This window comes from Corvus cornix, chromosome 2, assembly GCF_000738735.6.
Source record: "Corvus cornix cornix isolate S_Up_H32 chromosome 2, ASM73873v5, whole genome shotgun sequence".
NCBI lineage: Eukaryota > Metazoa > Chordata > Aves > Passeriformes > Corvidae > Corvus > Corvus cornix.
Window position 1 is genome coordinate 47259849 of NC_046333.1, and position 22085 is coordinate 47281933.

A 22085-nucleotide genomic window follows, 5' to 3' on the forward strand; every position below is an offset into this window, starting at 1 on the left:
CTTTTTGCAGAGGATAGCTTGTGCAGCTACTTAGGGAACAACAGTGAAACACAACTTGAGTCACTTATTCAAATATTTGCAGTGCCTGTTCAGAGCATAAGAAAGAGGTTGCATCAAAACTGAGTGTCCAGTCTTCTGGAAAACAGCAGGTTTGTGTGGAGGATTTTTCTTAAAACCAAGTGTATCAGTCGGGGGAACCAAACTGCTCAGATGCTTGCACAAGGATGACTTTTGCAAAGGACAGCTCTGCTGAATAAAAGAAACAGTAAACACCCCAAAACCATATATCATCCACATTATTTAATATTTCCTCTCTCCTCTATGAATCCCAATGCTTGTAAGGAATGAGGGTAGGTTTTTTTTTCAGGTCTGTACAACTATAGAGTAATAATTACTGCAGAGTGAGTGCAATGGTGTAAACTTTCCTGCTTTGTGATTGCATTTCTTCTGTTTTCCCTTTAAATTAGGGAAAACATTCTAATTTTATTAATAATGAGGTTGAGCAATAAACTTCAAAGTTTGAGAGCTTGCTGGAGACTGAATACATTTTGCAAGGCTGCAAATGGAAAACTCTTTCACTACTTTGCAGAAGGCCCTGAATGCAAGTAGATGGAAGCAAAGATCATTCTTACACCCTATGTGTAATTAACTTGGTTGACTGTGGCCTTTCTCCTTGAATTGTTCCAGTCATCTTACTCTTCATTTGATTTCTCCTTCAAAACTGACTCTTAAAAGTAGTTCATCGGCCATAAGCTGTCAGCTAATACTTAGCATTCACACTCTGAATTGTTTTGTTTTGGTGTATATAGGTCAAATGGTATTAACACAGTGCATCTCTTGAAATCTTAATTTCTAGTTTAGATAATTGCATACAAAAGTTTGTGGTTATTTGTAAACATCCTCTTAAACCTTACCTGCCAAATTAGTGCATGGGTTGGCCTTAATGCTGGGATTCTTTAAGGTAGGCTTGAAAATCTCGTAGGTCTTGGTAAATTTGTGTTTAACAGAATTTCATTATAATATTTCTTTGAGGGGGGTTTTAGTAACTTTGTTTTGAGTATTTAAAATACGTACATCTTCATTTTTATGGCTATCTTGAGTGATTAGGTAGCTAATAGATTGTGTTTTACTAGAGAAATCTTCTGCACTCAAATCCTATGTTTCCCCTTTGCTCCAAGGTTCATGTTTTTGAAGTCTGAAGGCTTTGACAGCATGTAATTGTTGTTGTTTGCAAAGCTCTCATCTCTGTGTTAGCGCTGTGGAGACTTTTACTGTGGATTTCATTTCAGTTCAGTTCTGCAGCTCACGTAACTCAAGCTCTTGAAGGTGGTGTACTTGTTCTACCAGGATCACTCCTCCTTGCTATAAAGTGCATGTAACTTCTGCTTTTGTTTGATCCCAGGCTTCAGTTCTTCAGTCTTGCTACAACTCCTCTCTGCTTACTTTTTTTCAGCGCCCAGTCCTCACAGTAGGGACTGGGTAAGGTTGTCCTCTTTCCTCCCCTGTCCCTGGAAATAGCCATAAAAACCAGGAGGGGTGGGTTAACAAAAAAAGGAAGAAGTGTTCTCCAGCTGCGGGGATTGACTTGTGTAATTTCAGGTATAGCTGTTACAACTCCTTGTGTAACTGGGCTGCCCCATGAATTATGGGACAGCTACGATGGTCTGCACTCAGGGACAGGGGTTTTGTCAGGCCATCATAGCCAGGGAGGTGAGGTACATGATGTGCACTGATGGCTCGAGGGAAAGTTTTGGATGAGGATATCTAGCAGTTGCAGCCCTTGTGTCTGTAAGCCCTGTAAATGCAGATAAAAATTCCCTCCCTTCAGCAGCCTCTTGTATTTCAGAACCTCACTGTTTAGAGGCCAAACCTGGGAAGTCTGGTCCACAGCAGTGCTGTCCCTTAGTAGAACTGCTGGGAAACCAAAGCCATGGCATGAATCCTATGGATGCCCATTTTAAAAAGGGAGAAGGGGAATCTTATAACTCCAGAAAAATGCTTCAATCTTTTTATAATTTTTCCTGGTTATAAAGAGATTCAAGATATTCATGAAGTGGTTGTTAAGGACTTATCTTTTTCCTGAAAGCTTGTCATTTTGCATCTTGTGCACAGTGGAGGGAACGTCTCAGATGTGATCTCCATTTGAGTTATAATATACTTCCTTTTTATCTGCACTAATCTGTGAACTAAATCCATTTTACAGGATTTTCTTCTGTGATTCCTTCTATCATATTTGGATAGTTACACGCAGATCTTAGAAGAAATTCTTAATGTTAAAATATGGGACAACCTTCCCAAGAAATATTTCCCTGGTACCAAGCTCTGACTTGGCTCTGTTTCTACAAAGCACAGCCATATCTGTACCGGGGGAATGCTTTTCATACATGTGGCCCCTTCTTGAAATCATGCCTGTGCCCTTGCGGAGAGATTTCTTGGAATTTGTAATTGTTGACAGGTTCCAAAAGATGATTTGAAAATGGTTTTTCTTTTTTTTTTTTTTTTTTTTTTTGTCTGACAGATATTTGTTATAACTGCAGGATTCCAGCTTTACAGAAGGTATTTTTTTAAATGCACAAACTATTATTGTGCTGAAACTAAAAATATCAGGCTAGCACCAGCCTTGTAGAGCAGTAATGAAGTGGCATCAAGACTTTTAAATAGCTACAGAAAATAGCTTTTAAAAGTGCTATTTTTGCACACACAGACAAAAGAGAGTAAAGTGTATAGGAGAAATACAATTTTCCCTGATAAAGCTTGCAATTAAAAAGAACACATTTTCTGTAATGACATGGAGGTAGCAAAATTGAGAGGACTGAAAGGTTGAAGGGGAAAGAGAAAACATAAACACTTCTGTTCTAGTTTTCATGGCCCGGAGCAGGACATTGCGGCTTGCACAGTCAAGCTGAGCCACAGTCTTCCTGATGGAGACCAGTGCTTGATGCCTCCACAGGAAAGTGTCAAAACTGCCAGTAAGGCACCAATTGTATCTTGGTAGTCTTGTGAGTAAAGAAAAAAATCATCCTTTATCCCAGTGTCTTTTCCAAACATTCTTTTAAAATTTGCTGGTTCCCTTGCTTTTGTGCAGTCTATCATTTAATCAGGGTTGGGTAATGAGTGCTCACTGGATAGTAATGCTTTTATAACTTTTTTTTTTCTTCCCTTTGGCAAACTACAAATGACATCGTAGAAGTAGCAAAGAGTGTTTCCACTTAAACTGGCCGCCTCAGTTCGAGAGGAGGCAGATGAACACGAGCTAGTGTTGCTGCTCCATCCTACTACGTTTCACAACACCCATCTGCCAGCCCGGCATGTGATCCTTCCCTCATGCCGAGCCACAGAAATGTCCTGGTAGCCCGTCTGCCTGAGGAGGAGGGGGCCCCAACAGCACCCGCAAGGAGATACTGGGAGTGGGGATTAGCTCCATAAAACAGCAGTCCCTGCCTTTAAGGACCAATCAGTGTGACAGTGCTTTTTAATTTTCTGGAAATAAGGATGGATACTGTATCCAGGAGCATTAGTGCTAACCTGGTTCATAAACTCCAATGTTATCTGAAACTGCTTTTGAAGTTACACCTTTAGCGTGAAGAGAGGGGAGATTAATGAAGTATTGTAGCAGATACTGTGAGGTGCTTAATTGCATTCAGAAAATGCTGCATAAATACTTATTCTATGTTTTCAAACTTGTTTTCATTTAATTTAGATGAAGGGTGAATAGAAGCTGCCAATTTGGCCATCTCTACATGATTCGTTATTTCATAATACCTATATCATATTCCCTCTCACTCCTTTCCAAACTGAATTATCCTGCTCCCTTTAATCTCTTTGTGAAGGAGGCCACCCATGCATCTAATAAGTGGGGTTTTTTTTCTTTTCTCTTAAACATTTCTCAAGTACTTTTTTTAGCCTTGCAGACCATTTAATGCCATTTGTCAGCCTTGATACTATGATTTTTCTTTCTCCATCTCATACATCCTTAGCATAATGCACACTAATCTTTCTTCCTTATCACACATTAGAGTGTCTATTTCCAGCTTAGGGTGTAATGTGGGAACATGAAAGCACATGAGAACTTTCTGTGTGCTGTGTTCTGTACCTGGGCTAATTTTATAGCCCAAAAATTTCTTTTGAAATTTCTTCTATTTTCAGAGCTTCATTAGAATATTCTCTCCATGAATTTTTCTATTGTATGAGTTATTTCAAAAAAAAAAAGGAGAAAGAGGGAGTTTTGATACTGATGTTATCTGTAATGATTTACCATGTTGCCTATTCTTGTTGGATTCCTTTTTTTTTTTTTTTTTTTTTTTCACAAACCAACTTTCTTCTACTGGTAAATCATGGTAATTACACTTCAAGCAATTTCTGACTTAGCAGATTCAAGGCATTCCTTTTAAATGTTGTTCTTTAATATTAGTGTGGTCTTAGAGCATTTAGTCCTCTTTCTGTTACCTTTTTTTAAAAATATACACAGGGGTATATGTGTATATATAAAACTTTAAATGGTCCAGCAGTATTATCTGGAAATACTTAAACACGTGGTATGCGGAGTTAGTTATAATAGTTGTACTCACAGTTGCATGTGATGTTTTACCTGAGACCTATTTTCAGTTGCTTTCTACCTTTTGCCTAATTTGAAACACCAAAATTGAAATAATCCACAACGTCTCTTACTTCCTTATTTTTTTTTAATTGAGCATTTCAAAAATCCCATCATGACAGCAAGGGAAATAGGGATCTAGTGTTTGCTCTTAGCACTGTAGGGAGGGACACTGGCTGGGGCCAGAGGGTGGCTCTGCTGTCACTAACAAGTCCAGCCTGTGCAGTTGAGATGACTAGTCCCTAAGAGCTGTGACCCAGTTATTCGCCATTCACACACTTTCTTAATTTTCTAGCAAGTTGAGGACTTTCAGGAAGACAAACCCTTTTGGTTAGGGGAATTGAATGTTGCCATGGCAAACTGAATCCTGCACGTTCTGGTCTCTGGTGCTGTGCTAACTTCCCTAAGCAGAAGTTGCTCTTAGTTGCTAACAGTGTCTTCAGCTTGTCTTGTGATGAGCCTGAGGTCTTTCTTGCAGAAGTGCCGTGTTCTCCTTACTACCAAAAGTGGCTTTGAAGCTGCCCTTTGAACATGCAGACGTGCTGAGCACTATGGAAAATCAAGCCCTTGGTGTCCAAATTGGTCACTCAATTAGTAGTTCCTTTGACAATTTTGTCTTTGTTCTCTGTGGTTCAGCATTACATTCTTAAAACCCTGGTAATGCCACCTAAACAGAATTGTATTATAGGGTAAACTTGTTATTAGTTTTGAACATTTGGATATAACTGTAAGTTCCCAGGAGAAGAATTCACTGCAGGGTTTGTATGGGATGCGGTAAATATGCCAGAGTTATTGTTTTCAGGCGCTGCCTTTCTGGTGTGTGCAAACAATGACTTCAGCAGCTTCCAGGCTTATTTTTCTGATTCTTCCAAACTATGGTCATGGTTTCATGAGACAGTAAGCTGGGTTTTGGAGGGCCTACAAGATGAAAAACACCATCACCACATGCTGCAATGCATTGAGCCATTGCAGACTGGCTTTGCCTATTCAAATGCCTTCACGAGTTTTTGGAAAAAGAACTGTGTCCTGGCAGACCATGTGCTAAATTGGCTATTCCACGTCCGTGCTGCTTTGCCTTTACAAGGAACGATCATGATCTGAACTTTTTGGTGAAAATGGGCAAAGTGCTGTGTTTGGGCTGTGGAGGGGTGGCAGTCATGCAGAGAGGCTGCCCAGGCTGGGACATGTGCTGGATGACCTGGAGCTGAGTTCACCTGTTCACCACAGTCTCCATTCAGGCAATGCAGCGTTATCCAATTACAACTTTCAAAAATAACTGCATCCTCAGGGATTTGTTAGGGGCTTCTTCAGTTTAATTTTCCTTGCAAAGCCATGCTAGCTGGGACCCTTGATGGGATGTCAGGTTTTTTTTTTTTTTCTTACCAACCAAAAAATAATGCTGAGCTGAAGGTTGTTTGAGGACCCTTTTTGCCATGGTCAGTTGTTGGCAGCTGGTGCGGCTGTGAGAGGAACAGCGCCTCTGCCAGGGTAATGTCACACCTCGAAGTCACAAAATGCCAGGTCTGCTCCTGCTGCACTGCAAATTCTAGTACACCAGGGCCTGGTAGGGGCCACATCAGAGTAGTTAGGTTCAATTAATAGAATTAATGGGAAATGGCATTATGGTGCGCTTTTTGTGGACTTAAATATACCAAGAAATTACTTGAAATATGTAGATGGCAATAGTGGTTCATCCAGGCTTAGTATCTGTGATATCAGCACTGTTCTTTACCTACTCCCATTCTCCTTTCCTTACCTGGCTCTTTTGTTTTTCTTCCTGCTTTCCCCACCTCTCCCCTGTTAAATCAAAATCTTATTGTTAGTTTGTTTGTTAAATCACATTGTGCACTCAAATCTTTGCAGCCAAATATTTCTGTGGGGTTTTTTTTTACTGAATGACCCTAATACTTCTGTCTCTTTTAGACCCTGCTATTTATGATTTCAGTTGTGTTGTCTAATTTTAATTCCTCGTCAACATGACACAGGAGTCATGGAAACAAGGGGGTAGTGATGGTCTAATGGATTTGGTCTACATGAGTGGAGAAAATAACTCCAGGTTCTACAGCACCACTGTGAAGTTCCTGTTGCTAAGTGCATGTGTGAGAGAGAAACAATATGGATAACTGTGCTTATGGACCAGATGTCTTGAGACTAATTTGCTTACAGTGTACGGCAGAAGTCCTACAGCACTATAAGATGTGTATGAAATTATATGATATGTGTATGAAATAGTCTGCTCTGAAAGTGCAGGAAACAACTGCTCTGATTTGTTCAAAAGTGCTACTTCTAAACCCGTGAAATCTGTTTGAGAACTGTGGTATTTTAACGTGTGCATCAAGCTCTCGGTTTCACTGAAGAGTAATGTTTCCTTCTTTCTTTTTTCTATGTAAAGCAGCCTCGATCTGTGGGACTTGGTGTAGGGTAATGCTGTTTATAATGAAGTCAGAATTGGCTTTTAGAGCCTGATGAATGAAAGTCCACAGCATAAGACTGCAGCTTTTTGTGAGAGAGACATCTGTGCTATAACAAGAGCAGGAGACCCAATTTAGACAACTGCTAGAAGGAGAGCTCAAGAAAAGGAAAGACCTTTTTTTCTAGCTTAGATTAAATATTTGTACAAATAAACTTTTCAGCTGCTCATCAGAATTGCTGCTGCACCACCAGCTTGGCTTTGAATTTTGTTCTGATTGCCCAACAAGGCTGTACACGAAGAGTGTTACGGAAGAGCAGCTCAAACAAAACATGTTTGTTTTGCAGCACAACTAGAGGCTTTGGGCTAGAGAGAAAAATTTGGGGAGAGGGAAAAGATAGTGAGGGACATATGAAGAAATGAAAGATGTGAATAGAAACTGACTGTTGCAGTAAATACATGTGAAGCAAGAAACAGGTGCAGGAATTGAGTTCTGCATTTTGAAAGTGAGTTACAATAGAGGGTCTGGCTTTTGAATATAACTGCAATGACTTATCCCAACTGGATCAGCTGGTTAATTTAAAAGTGTTCTCACTCATGAAGCCTGCTCCTCACACACACACATATACCTCGACTGCTGCTGATCTTTTCTTACTAGTGCATTTTAAGTACAGTCTAGTTAAAAGACTACTTCTGTGGTGTTGATCACACTTAAAATCCTGCTGCACAAGGCTGATGGTGATGAAAATTCAAGCTTCTCCTGAAGACAGCACTGTAGAGAGCAAGTGTCTTTGACAGAAGAGGATTGTTTCTCATTTTGGTTAAAGCAACCTGCAATCCTTTGAGGAAACTTCTCATAAATCTGTTCAGTAAAGCAAGTCTTTTAAGAATATGGGAACTCAAATCACTTGGATTAAAGCCCAGATGGACACTGTCTCTGACTGAAATGGCTCAGAAGAGGATTAAGGAGCAGCATAAGTGGAGAACTCCTGCTGAAGAGGGGTGTGATGCTGAATATGCCATTCTGGGTTGCTCTTCAGCATTAGCAGCAAAGCAGCCTTTGGGTTCTTAGGCTTCTAGGAGTAGATGCAAGAGATAGTGCGTTGAGAAATTTCTGATGGCTGATCAGAAACATGCTGAAAGTAGTTTTTAGAGAAAATGAATCTTTAAAAAGTTGCATGGATTCAGCTTTACAGCATTTCTTTTCCTAGTGAGGATGGTGACTTTAATATGTGGGTCTCGTTATAAAGGTATGCTTAGCCCAGAATATAAATTTAATATAGAAATACCTTACAAAATATTGATTAATTATTATTAAGCAAACTGTTGTGGTACCTCTGGCAGTCTAGCATAGCTCTTTTCCTGAATGAGTAAGGATGAAAAGGAAATTCTGTTTTGAAGTGATGCAGCTTTGGGGCAGAGTGGCCATGAGCTGGTGGTCTGCACAGTTCAAACAACAACTAAACACATTGGCTCATATTGTGGCACAGTCTGCTGTGTAGAAATGCACAGGTGTTGGCATACTGTAGGGACAAAGGAATTGCTTTATCAGACTAATGAACTCTTTGGTATCCTATTTCAACTAAACATCTCAGAAAGGATCTCTAAGCCAGGAAAAGCTTTGCTTTTAAACCCCTGACCCCACCTGAGATTCTGTTCACCCACTGGTTTCAGTGGATCCCTTAAGCAGTCTGTGGAAGAAGGTTTTCCTCTAATCGCATGCTGTGGCTCTCCTGGCTTGTGTGAGGTACAGCTGCAGACCTGCAAGACCTCACAACTCTCCCACTTGTCTGTGCCAGTGTTTAATTGTCTTAAAAGGATCTTCCACAGATTTTAAATTTATTTTAATCCCCTGGAGCATCTCTGCTTCAGTAATATTTAACAAATTTCAGAGTAAACATTTACAGTTTCCAATTGTTAGATCCGAGGAGTGGCAGAAAAATTATATTTTAGGGGATTGAAAACGCAAACTCTCAGACTAGGCTAATCTCTACTTGTAGAATGAGAGGACAATTAACAACTTGTCTATGAAAACAAAACATTTGCCAAGAAAACTTTACTAGAGTCTCTACTAGAAGGATGGGGAAATTCTGCAGTTAGAAGCACTAATGCATTGCTCAAACTTGGCGAGCACTGCATTTTCTTTTAAATACCTTTGAAACATCTATGTGCAGTTTAAATTTTAGTAGGTGGTAAAGAGTGCAAATTGTACTGATATAAGTTGTCTTTAGGTTTGGGCACATAAACTGCAGTTTATCTTAGAAATGTCTTTTACATTGTAGTAAAAGTATGTGGTACATGGATAGATGATAATTCAGGAATTTTAATCTCATGAGGATGTAGACTGAATTTTACATTTTTAGGGACTGGGGTTTTGTGCACACTCAATTGCTGGTTATAGCAAAGGGAAGTGTACTGCAACGGGAAGCTGCACAGATGCTTTTTATGCCTACTGCCTTCCTTCTGTCTTTGCTTCCGTGTTTCCTTCCTTTCCCAAAGGGGTTTCTTCTCTTTCTCACTGACATTTGCCCTTAAGAGACTAGCTGAAGAAATGTCACTTTGGTTACAGAAGAGATTGCAAGCTTACTTTTTTACTTCTTGGTGTAAATTGTGAACTTTTCCAGCATCAGTTTAATTTCTGTGACAAAACATTAGGATGCAATACACCATAATGATGCACTTGTGTCTGTGCTAGTTACTGCCACAGTCACCATTTTCTGCAACATTATTTCTCACCAGGAAGAAAATAAACTCCATACCATGTGAATTTTAGAAGTGGTACAACTGTGGGTGTGTTAATTCTTTTACTGGAATACTCTGACACCTTGATTTTTTTCCCCAGAAATTTGTGTTCTTCCCCCTTCTTCATCCTCCATTTGACTAGAATAAAACAACCTATGCAAAATAAAATGACTTAATTTAGATTTCTTTTGCGACTTGTCAGATGCATTTACCTGTTTCTTCCTAGCTTTCTACTAAAGGAAAAATTAATTGTGACTTTCAAATAATGGTGAAGATACTGTTGTGAGTGGTTCCTCTGGAATGGGGATCTTTGAGAAATCTGTCAAAATCATTGTGGAACAGCTCTTCATGTGGTGGTTATTCTTGTTCCCTTCTCTACACAGGCAATTCCCCACTAAGGGAGAAAATAACATTTTTATGTACAGCCTAAGTGTGTTGGGAGGAAAAAATTCCAACAACTCCATAAAGTGACAAAGTTAGGTATAGGTTCTCAGAATAAGTGGAGAAAATTTTGTTTCAGATTTGCTCTTCTCTAATTCTTTCTGCCTCTTCTTTAGCCCACTCTTAGAACAGGTGACTTGGAGTTTTATTTTCAAAGTTTGGAACATACAGTGCAGTGTGACTTCTTGGAGTTATACTTTGTATTTTCCCACTAATGAAGTTTTAAATGCAGATTTTCTGATGTGAGAGAGAAAATAAACAATGTATCTTTGTTCTTCCTGGAATAATAATTTCTTCCTTGTTGGAGCAGCTGTCTTAAATGATCTGTGTCCTCATACCATACTTTTACAAATTCTGGTGCTTTTAGAGACTTTTTGTTATGTTAATCTGCTTTGAAATTTAAATCTGTCATTTCTTTTACGTCTTATAGGTGCTGGATAGTTTGTTAGCTCAGTATGGAACTGTGGAGAACTGTGAGCAAGGTACATTTTCTACTCTCAATTTGCTTTTAAATTTGTAGTGGGAAGTGGGTGCACACTGAACTTACCCTCCTTCCTTTGCATTTTTCTTTCTAGTGAACACTGACACGGAGACTGCAGTTGTAAATGTAACATATGGCAATAAGGACCAGGCTAGACAGTAAGTATCTTATTTAGTTGTTTCTGTCATCTAACTTGCATTTTGGAGTTCACGTTGTTGTGACTGTATATGCAACTTTGCTTCTGATCACGTCACCATTTTAACAATAAATTAAGCATTGACTTTTAAGAAAGTCTGGTGCAATTCACCTTAATTTACTATTTTTTTATCATCAACTTTCCTTTCACTTTGATAAAAAGTAAATCAGTAATTTCAAAAAATGCAAAAATTGTATAAATTTTTGTATATTGGGGAGAGCAGAATGTTAATTTACCAGTGAGAGGATGGAAGTTACTGTGAAATGATTTTTTTTTAGCTATGTTTTTAGTGATACCCTCTTGCAGCATTCATTGTTCTGTCTGCTTCTTAACAAACAATCACAGCAAAATAACAGGAAAAAAAAAATAAAAGAATGCAGCTGCTAACCAGAAGACCGGGCTTTTCTATTAGAAAATTTAATGCTGCTTCCAAACACACAAAAGGTGTAATCTGTATACCTAAAATAATTTATTTGGTATTTTTGAAATTTAGGCCACATATTTTAAGCTTCCTTATATCTTCAGTAATTGAGAATTTTTAATCTACGTATTAAAATTTTAAAATACAATGTTTTACTTAATCAGTGATCACACATACTTTTCCTTTAAAAATCTGTATTATGTATTATGCTAAAGGTTGAATTTTGCTTTGCTACCACAAAAAAAGGACTTGTGTGGTCTTTAAGTTTTAAGCTGGTGACATAAACATACTTCCCCTCTTTCTAGTCATAGCAGGTCAAACAAAACCGAACTCATGGAATAGCCTACAATGATCTTTTTATTTTAACTTTGAAATTTCTGCCACCTTGTGGCAAACTAAAACCAGCAGTTAAGATGCAGAGCGTGCTTATGGTATGCATTAATTCAAAATTACAAATGAAATAATATTTGTACATATAATTAAGTAATTATGATCTGTGCGTAACTTGAATGCAACACATGTATTTAATCTTTCGAAGCATTAGGTTACTTGTAAGTGTATTATAAACAAATGTGATGGGAAAGTTGTGTCAGTGGTATCTCCTGTGTACGCTGGAGCTGAAGGAAAAACAATGTTTTCCTTGAAATCACTATTGAACTTGCTCAAAAGCTGAATTGTTCTAACAAGTTCTTCAGGTCCTTCTGTTGCTTTTGATTCTGTTGCACAGCAATTAAGAAAGGCTGAATTTCTAGTTCTGAAGAAACTTATGGCACAGTGTTACAGATTAATACTACATGTGCCAGTTCCTCCTTTGAAAATATAAGAAGGAAGTACCAAAAATACCATGGAAAGAAGCATGATATACTTTTTTGAGCTGTCTGTCATCTGTGATGTGGGTTTCTGGGCTTGCATACTCCCTTCTGAAGCTGAAAACAGTTTATCCCCAAATTGTACTGGCTAAATTTTATGGTCAATCCTGAGGAAATGCTGGGATAAGCAAAGACTATGAAAAAATGTCTAAGATATGATTTCTTATGCAAAAACCCCTAAATTGTGACAGTAACTGAAAGCCTCTTGAGTTTGAAGCAGGAGAATTGGCATCCAGCATGGATGTTGTAGGGGAGCTGAAGCAATACAAGTTGAATGGTGGCAGTTTAGTTCCTTGGAATATGTAGGGCAAGTGGAGGAGCCTTGATTTGCATGTGCAAATGGTTTCATAAGGACACAGGGTTTTCTAAGCAGGTAAGTCCATATTATGTACAAAAAATGCTAGCTCAGAGTGTCGGAGTTTGGGAGGTGACCTTGCAACTGTTTAGAAACCCCTAGGAGAAGTGCCTAGATGGAGGTATTTTTAAGGAAAAAACTGTGAGGAATTGGAATGAAGGGTCACTGCAGGACCTGCATGTGTGTGGCTTTTCCATAGTGCCTGCCGTGCTGTTTCAGTGAAATGGTTTTCCCAGACATGACCCAGCTTTGCTGCTTGGAGCTGGCTGTGGTGGACAGCAATGGCAGTGGAGAGGGAGCAGTGTGTGAATGCTGATAGCTGATAAAGGCAGTGCTGGTCATCCTATGAAGGACATGCACTAACAAGAACTTTATTAAAAGCTGGTTAGAGTTGTCAAGAGTCAGTAGCTGGTAACAAGCTTTGTAGTTTGGAATTTAGCTGTTTAGGGTAAATGGTGCTCTTTGCCATGACTTTTGGATCAAACACCATGACACAAAGATTTCTATGCTGCCACATATAGTGGGTCCCTAGTTCTAGTTGCTCTTCTTCTGCACTTTTTGCAATGCATGAGCTATCCTCACAGTAGTGTTGGCTGACAGAACATGCTAAATTGGCTACTTCGCTGCTGGATATCTGTATGGCATTGCCATGACTGCTGGAGTGTGTACTTGCAGTGTGTGGTGGAGGTGCTGCAACATAATCTGGAGATACTTTTGATAAGCAGTTCTAAGCAGGTGTGGTATGCATTGCTTGGAGGACAGTACTTCTGAACAAAAAGTGTGGCTCCAGCCAGCAGGGAAACTGAGCTGCCTTCTGTCTTGCAAATCTAGGTAGTTGTGGCAGAGGTCTTTTCCTCTAGGCTGGTACTACAGTTGTGGCACATTCAATACAAGTCTGCATCCAAAATTAACTTGGAAAATTTAATCATTGAAGATTGCTGCAGTCTTTTTGAGAAAGAAGTCTTAGAGCACAGAGCACCCAAAATCTGAGGTGTGCACAGCTCCTGACTTCTAGGTGGGACAGTGGTCTGTGTCTTTGACTTGTTGTAGCAATGCCTCTTTCCTATCTGCAGAGGCATAGCCTGTCTCGCCAGAAAGAGCAGGATGATGCCTCTGGCCAATGTGGCCAGAGCAAGGGACCCAGCACAGCAGATGAGGTGCTTTCTGGCAGCCCAGGAGCATTGTGGAGGGGGGTGTGCTGCAATCATAGAGCCATTCGTGGGCCTTGGAAAACCCCCTTTGCTCTCTGGGAGTGTGGGTATCAAAGAGGAGGCTGGCACTCCCAGGTCTGACACCACATCCCTCCTCTCCTCTCCTGCAAGCCCCTGCTGCTCTCCTTCCCAGACCCTGGAGAGGGCTTTACAAAGCATGTGCACTGCTGTGGCATAGGCAATTATTGAATATTGTGGTGGGTTGTAGAACATTTGGAAGAGACGAGAGGGCAAGGAACAGAGCCTGGAGCCTGTGGTTTACCCTGCACAACCCAACTAGCTGCATGCAGGTGCTGAGGCAGCCTGGGACATGCTTGCCAAAAGACAACCCCTCTTCTCCCAGCATCAATCCCCGACTGCAACCAGCAGGACATGCTGACTGTGTCCTTGTGACGTGCTGACACCAAAATTACGGCTGCTATCTTCAAATGTTATACCACCACCTCTTTCCCTCCCCAAAAGGTTCCAGTGTGTAGGAGTCTAGTACATGCTACAAGATTTTGCTCTACCCAGGATTTTGAAAGTCCACTAGTGATCACCTCTTAATTAGAATACTTGCAAAAAAATTTTTTTTACCCTTTCAATGGAGCACACATCTGTGTGTGTGTGCACAACACGTGTCCTTGAATGAACAAGGGTTCACATAACTAATAGTTTTGCATGCCATTGTGGGTCAGAGCTAATGTTGCCATACGATAATACTGAAAATTCTGTGGGATATAAGTGATTATAAGCTTAGATTTTGTTTTGGTTTCATTTGCAGAAGTACTGATGAAACCTATATTTTTATTTAATGTAAAAAAATTTATTATGCTAAAGAAAATTTACCATGTACATCTGCCTTCTAGTATGCAATTGTGTCTGTTCAGGGAAGAAAAAAGAAAAGTGGTGTACATAAAAGCTGCATGTGGGAGTGAAATATGTTCTCCTTCTAGTGCTTAGTGTCATCATGCTATCAGTGGAAGAATGATTTCCAGTACAAGACTTGGTGCTTTTACTGTAATCATTTATCTAGGATGTTTAACCTCCACTAGCATCAAAAGGGAGAAGGCTGGGCAAACACCCTCTTGTAGGCAGTTCATGAGAGAACAGCAGTGAGATGCCGTTTTGATGGGAAAAACTCAGGTGACTAATTTACAAAATACTTGTTTAAAGGTTTCATTTTTACGTAGGAACTCTTGCTTCTGAACAGGTGTCACATGAACATAAGCCAGGCTGGTATCCATCTTATCAGTACACAGACAGTAGCTGCTGCAGTCTCTTAATGAATTCATTTTATTAAAAAATTCTGAACTACGCTAAGAGACTTCTGTGTACCAGCTCTCGCTAGTATGTGAAATGGAAATATTTTCCATTTCTACTAAATATAAATTTTAAAGGATGACTTCAGGGAGGAGGGCACCTCTTAATGAGGCAGTTTACTGAATTTTCTCCATTTTTGTCCTCCCTGAGTGACTCTTCAGGCTTTTAGCCTCTGTTTAAAAGACGGTTTGTGGGTTGTTTCAGTAGGTACCAGCCGGGCTGCCTGACAGAGGTAGTCTGCATGGCCTTTATGAACTTGTGGTCATGGAAGGAGACCCCCCAACCGGCTTGGGAAGGCAGAGGTGGTGTTTCTGTGTTCTGGAGTTCTTGAGGTGGTCAGTCAGTGAGCGTGTGCTTTACAGAAGGAGCTCGATGTAACATGTGGTCTGCAGCAATGATGGTAGCTTTGCCTGAAACAGATGGCCCTAGTGCTGTGAAGAACCAGTCACTTGCTTTTAGCTGAGGCTCAGACTTCCCCTGTGAGCAGGGCTGACTCTCCTGATAGCAAGTGCTGTCCTAGATGCTGTTTTACATGAATTTTGTAGCCATCTAGAAGACAGTTCTCAATCACTTGTCTCTCTTCATGGATTTTCTTCCACATCTGTCTCTCCAGCCCCCAAAGCAGTGCCTAGATGCCTCTAAAATTGAACTTGTTATGGTGCTGAAGAGCTGCTGAATCATCACATTGCCTAATTCTAGCCCTATGTTTTGTGCCACAGAATTGATAAAAATGAGTCCAGAACAGCTGAAGAAACGTGTATAACAATACTTTAAGAACCTAGTGAAAATTGTCAAATACTGGAATGTGAAGGACAGAATCAACAGCCAAAAGGACCTTTCAAAAGCTGGGGTTTTTTTTTCCTCTGTAAGAAATGCACTAGAACTGTGTATGTGTAGCATCCACTGCAAATCAGTTATCCTTGCATTCCACTGTGTGCACCCAAACCAGTGCAGAATATGGGACTATGTACCCAGGAAATATCAGTTCCATAAAAGGCTTGGGAGATCAGCATTTAATTACTGATACTTCTTCTGACTTCTCATCATTTGAACAAGTCAAATTATAAAACAAGTCAGGCTGTAAAATATGGAGAACTCTGTGACTCACAGGGTGAATTAGTGTGTTATTTTTCCATGTCATCATATGGCTTTGGTGGCCAGAGATTGTTCACTGCTGACACAATTAATTTTCCACAATGGCAAATGAACTTTTCTCAGTTTGCTTTGAATTTGAGGTACTTATAGACATATGGAACCATTTAACAATTTATAAGTTGTTATTAAGAAGAAAAATTCCAACCTTCTTTCCAGGAGATGTATATATATATGTGCATATATATGTGTGTGTACATATAGTTGTTGCTGGAAAGTGTTTGTTGTGAAAATAGGATAGGTATGAAGCTTGGTTGCAAACAATAAGCCTAGTCTTTTCTTTCACAACCACTTCTAAGGAAGAGTGAGAGGTCTCAAGCACTGATTTAATGTCAGGTTTTGTGTTAATGCTGGGATTCTGGTCAAAGATGTTTTAAAGCCAGAGGAGGCTGACACATTTTGGGAAAGAAGCAATGTCTGAACTTGTCAAATAAATGTTTGGAAGGAAATGAGTTGGGATAAACGTTAATCTGGAGCCTATCAGCACATTTGCATAAATGTTGGTGTTCACCTCTCCAGCATCTTGAGGTTTAATTCCAAAAGAAACAGAGCTTGTGCAACTGGACCGTCTGGCAGTGCCATTTCCCTTCCTGGTAGCAATTCAGCTTTCTGGTCAATATCAGTAAAACTCAGCCTAGAAATAGAGGTCTTGGATATTTGCAACCAACAAGAAATTAATATATTCAGTTTGTTTAAAAAGGAAAGTTCCCAGACCCCTTTTCCAGATAGGATGTCCAGAGAGAGAGACTTCAGTGAAATGCCTTTCCAACATTGGAAATCTGTGCAGAAACTGAAAATTGAGACAAATCCATAGAAACACAAGTCTCACTAGTCTGCTCACTACTCATACTGTTTTATAAACATGTTTTATTGTGTAATAAAATGCTTTTCAAAATCCGTGCAGTAAAAGTTTAAAAATATCAGCTTTGACATAACCTCACCAAATTTTAATCCAGATCATTGCTGTAAAGGATTCTTCTGTTATGGGAGTAATTACACTCCTGCCCAGTTCCTGAAGGACCTGTGTCTCATTTGGTTAACAGAAGTATTTAATGAACAGTGATCAGTTATTCAATATTTTGCTTTCTTTGTTCATTGGCATTGCTTTGGGCCTTATTTATTATCAGCCCTTATTAAACCCTGTTCCAAAGACACAAATTACTTGTTTTCTCATAAGCTCTTTGCTGTCCGACTGGAATATTTTGAGGACTCTGGCTCAGCCCCTGGGATATGAGGGGCCTGTTATCCTCAGTACCTAAATACCACTTCTTATCTGAGAAGCTGCTTGCTTGGTTTCAACAGCTGCTTGTGACCCAGACTGTCAAATGGGACACCCAGGAGACAAATAGTATTTTTCACTGGCTGCCCTTGAAAATATGGGCAATTGGATATCATCATCTTTTATCTCTGTAGTAGAGGCAGGAGTAAAAGTGTTGCTGAGGCTAATGTTTGGTAAATGGGCAGTAATGTCCTGCAAATGTGCATGAATGGAAGGACTGGGTTAAGTTTCTGAATTCAAAGGCCTTGCTCCAGAGCACATGGCTGTTGGAGCTTTTTAATGAAAATATTGGTGGGTTCTTTAATAAAAGACGAAGACTCCCTCCCTCCCACTGCTGCCTTTAATTTAATTTTTTTTAAAGAAAATCTGTCAGTCATCTTTTGTCCAATATTAAGTCTGGCATCTATAAATACCCCAAATCAGTGCATATTTCAGTGATCAGTATATTACTGTTAATCTGAGTAGTAATGCCTGTTGTAGCAATACTTGATATGTCTTTCTTGGGCAAATGTGTTTATTTTATACCACTGGTTTACCAGTGCTTTTCATGTATCTTAGTTATTCCTACTGTTTGCTAGATATTTAGTTGTATTAACTCTATCCTGTTTGTGAGTGGAAGGTATTCTACCTTCTGGAAGGCTGTAATTTTAAGGTGGCTTGTGTTTCCCCTGTGAAGAGGAGACCCAAGAGCAGGTCAGGCTGGCCTGGAGCCTTGTCCTTGGTTACAAAGAGAGAGTGAGCAAGAGGGAATGCTGAGTGTTCAGGAGGTTTTCAGTGTGAGGGCCCATGGTGCGAGGGGGTTGTGTACATTTGGGCAATATCCCTCTGTGATGCTTAACTGAAAGAACAAGAGAAGGTGAAACAGCATTTTAAATGCCCTCTAACAACTTTGTTTTTATGGAGAGTTTAACGTGGATATGGGGCTTTAATTTCCTTGTTAACTTTTAAACCTACCTACAACATGACTAGTTAGTGAGTTGCAAGGTGCTGTTGCAGTCTGCTAAGGGGCGTTTCAGATGCCATTGACTAGCTTTGAGCACTTCCTTTCCTGCTGAAGTGAAGGTGCTCTCCTCTTTCATATATTTTTTTCATTCCTGTCACAGCTATATCAGTTGTTGCAAAAACTCCAGCCAAATAGCTATGCTGGCAAAAACCCTAATGAAGGTGCTGTGATAGCAGCTAAAAAGTTTTCCCTCTGGTGCAGCTTTAATTCTATTTGGGAAATTGATTTAAATTAAATCAGGCAAAAGAATGTTTTTGAGTGCATAAGCTCTGTCTCCTGTGAGGTTTTGCTGATAGGGTTGGACCAGCAAAATCTTTAAAGTGCATGGAAGCCCAGAACAAGCAAGAGCTAACTTGTAGTTCTTAACATGGTGACTTTGTGTAATCAAAATCTTGGCTGAAGAATTTCAAATGTAAGTTTTCATCTTGGAATGAGTTTCTAGTTTTCACCACGCAATTTAGAAAGAACAGAAGTCTACATCTGAATGACTTGTCATTTCATAAGGCCCTGCATGTGATCATGGGTTTTTTTTAATCTCTTCTCTCCTCTCCTTTGCAAATAAACAGAGCAATAGAAAAACTGAATGGGTTTCAGCTTGAAAACTATTCCTTGAAAGTTGCATACATCCCTGATGAGATGGCAGCCCAGCAACCTCCACAACAACATCCCCAGGGAAGACGTGGATTTGGACAGAGGGGTCCTCCGAGGCAAGGGTCACCTGGTGCAACCACACGGCAGAAACCACAGTCAGATGTTCCTCTGCGGATGCTGGTTCCCACACAGTTTGTAGGAGCCATTATCGGGAAAGAAGGAGCAACAATCAGAAACATTACAAAGCAGACACAGTCCAAGTAAGTTATTTTACAAAACTGTAATTAATAGCTTTAATATTGTGTCATCATTGCTCATGTAAAGAGGAGTTCTTAAAACTTCATTACTAATCTGCATGGTCAGATAGCAAATGAAGACAACAGAGAACAGGAAATGTTTTGCAAGAATTATTTAAGGACTGGATTCTGTTCTTGACACGTATTCAAACACTAGCTGACTTTTTTCTCCCCCTTTAAAAAAGGAGCACTAGCATGATGGTACTCTGTTGGAGACTTTTGCTTACAGATATACTAATATGGTTCTGGCACAAAAAGAGAAACTGAAAGAGCTGTAATATGTTGTTCTGGGGGGCATACACTCAGTGTGGCGATACCCAAGTCTTCAAGTGTTTATTCTAGTTTTAGTTTGATTAGGGCATTTTTAGGATTTGTAAGTGTTGTCAATTCAAGATGTGGGGGGAAAAAACCCTAAAAAAAGAACCTTTCTATCTCCCTCACTGCTTCTTACATCTTACCCCCCTCTGTTTCTGGAGAATGCATTTGTTGCTATCAAGTTGCAGACCACACCAAAACACAGATTAAGGAAATGCATGGGAGGCAAAAAGCAAGCTGCTAAGTGACCTAAGGAGCTTAGGGCACTGGGGTCTAGAGACGCTGGAAGAGATTGTTTCCAGTGTGCGTTAAATCCCTACCCACAAGGAAGAGCTCAGCACAGATGCAGAGGGAGGTGGGGTTCTGATTCCAAGAATTTTTCTAGGATGCCCCTAAAAACAGAGAATTAAAATGCTGCCTTCAACAGCACACTGGTAGGAGTCCCCAGCTCTGCAGTTGCAGCAGGCAGGACCTGGGAATGAGCTGTGTGTGAGGGGAACAAGGGTGGGTCATAGCCTCAGCTTTGAGAGTAGTTAGTGAGGATAAGGGACTCCTCTCTAATTACACCCCAACCCCCCACAAACAGGCTTCCCCAGCTCCCCAAACCCAAGATTATCATGATGCTCCTTCAAACCTCTCATTAGCATGATGTAACCCAGCAGACTATTTAGTGTGTTTAACAACACAGGTTTAAGAGATTTGTGGTGTCCTGACAAGACTTGGTTGTAATTTTTCTCTGGGTAACCAATTTTTCAGGTGATATATAAAACATCTAATTCTTGGACTATAAAAATCCTGGAAGATTTGCATGAGGAAAGCTTTTATATCTAAAAGAAGGGTGGGTAGAGTAGAAATAATTGCAGGTTGCTAACTTTACGGATATGTGACTTTGAGAATGATGTTTTCATTGGTTTGGGCTTAAAAAAAAAATAAAGAAATTTCATCCACTTTTAGTTCCACCAAGGATTGCCATTGGTTTCTTGGAAAATGCTGCATTGTGAAACAAAATGAGTTTTCAATACTTCAAAGAACTGCAAAAATAAGGGGGCTTCTTGAAAAGCAGCATGGTTGTTTCAGTTAGGAAATAGCTATTACATGCGGAAGAGGGGCAAAAACAAAAAGCAGAGGTGGAAAGAATATGTGAGCTGCAGTTACTGGCAGAGGAAAAGTAATATCCAAGGCATTGTCTTTATGCAGGTCATAATTAATTTCTGCTAAATTCTTAGAACTACATAAACCTGTTGTAAAACAAGGCTAGTAGTTTCAGGGTGGTAGAGGGTGGAGTAGAGGAAAGGTAGTATCATGACAAAATCAGGCTGGAAAAGTATAAGAAACTAATCCTGAAGATGGATGCAAAGTACTGCCATGCTACTTGTTAGCAGAGGAGTGCTGGGAAATTCTGCTGTTGAGGTAATTAAAGATAAGATGGGACAGAGCCTGACTGTCCTGTAGTTGCACAGTCATTCTAAGTGGAGCAGTGGGGCTGGAGATGGAGCACTGGGAAAGCTTGATGAGGTGCTGTCTTCAGGGGTTTAGTTGTCTATCTAACAACTCCCCTGACTATCTTGATGGGAGTTTACTGAGAAAAGGAGATCCCAGTGTCTGCAGAGGTGGGGCTTAGCTGGTAAAATCAGGAGGAGAGGCTCTTCGTAACACAACAAATTAGTATTTAGGATATGTTTAAATAGTTGTAAACTTTTCAAGAGTAAACCACTAAAATGTAGTCACTGTTAGCTCAAAATAAATTAGTTTTACGAGAGTTGGAAATACACAAGGTTTACCATAGACTATGTGGTTACAATTAGTGTTTTTCTTTCTTTCAAGAATTGATATTCATCGTAAAGAGAATGCAGGTGCTGCTGAGAAACCAATTACCATCCACTCAACTCCTGAAGGCTGCTCAACAGCTTGTAAAATTATTATGGAGATCATGCAAAAGGAAGCTCAAGATACTAAATTGTGAGTAAAAAGCGTTTCATCGTGGAAGCATTAAAAATTCTGAATTCTCGCTGGCTCAATTTAAAGAAGTAGTTTTTAAAGCTGTTAACAAGTGAATATTTGCTGTTATCTGTATCTAAGTAGGTAAAGAAACTGAGACATTTTGCCTTTCAGGACAGTCTACTTGCTTAGTTAGCCCCAGCATGCATCTATGATTTCAGTTGTTGCCTGGCTGTGATTTTGAGGTGAACTGGAGCAAATATGGAAGTTTCTTGAGCAACTGAGAGCTTTTAGTCAGAGCGAGCATAACAAGTTGTAAGCCCTCACTAAAAGCTTTAAGATCTATTTTTTCCCTCCCAACAGCTCTTGCTACTTCACTCTGAGCTTTATTTAGCTCAAGGTATGCTGCAATTAAGCTTGAAAAGCCCATTGTGCCTGGACTTTGCATCCAGTGTTAACCTGTGAATGGGAGCTGTGGATATTTCTACG

The 22085-nt window shown here is 39.9% G+C and overlaps 1 protein-coding gene across 2 annotated transcripts in view; it reads left to right on the forward strand.

The window, feature by feature from the left end:
* The window catches only part of IGF2BP3 (insulin like growth factor 2 mRNA binding protein 3), a 113243-nt gene that overhangs the window by 59477 nt on the left and 31681 nt on the right, over positions 1-22085 (forward strand). For both annotated transcript variants that reach the window (XM_039548974.1, XM_039548975.1), the window contains 4 exons: positions 10618-10669; positions 10763-10826; positions 19023-19307; positions 21483-21617. In XM_039548974.1, the coding sequence (XP_039404908.1) occupies positions 10618-10669; positions 10763-10826; positions 19023-19307; positions 21483-21617 (536 nt within the window). The remainder of the gene's footprint in view (positions 1-10617; positions 10670-10762; positions 10827-19022; positions 19308-21482; positions 21618-22085) is intronic.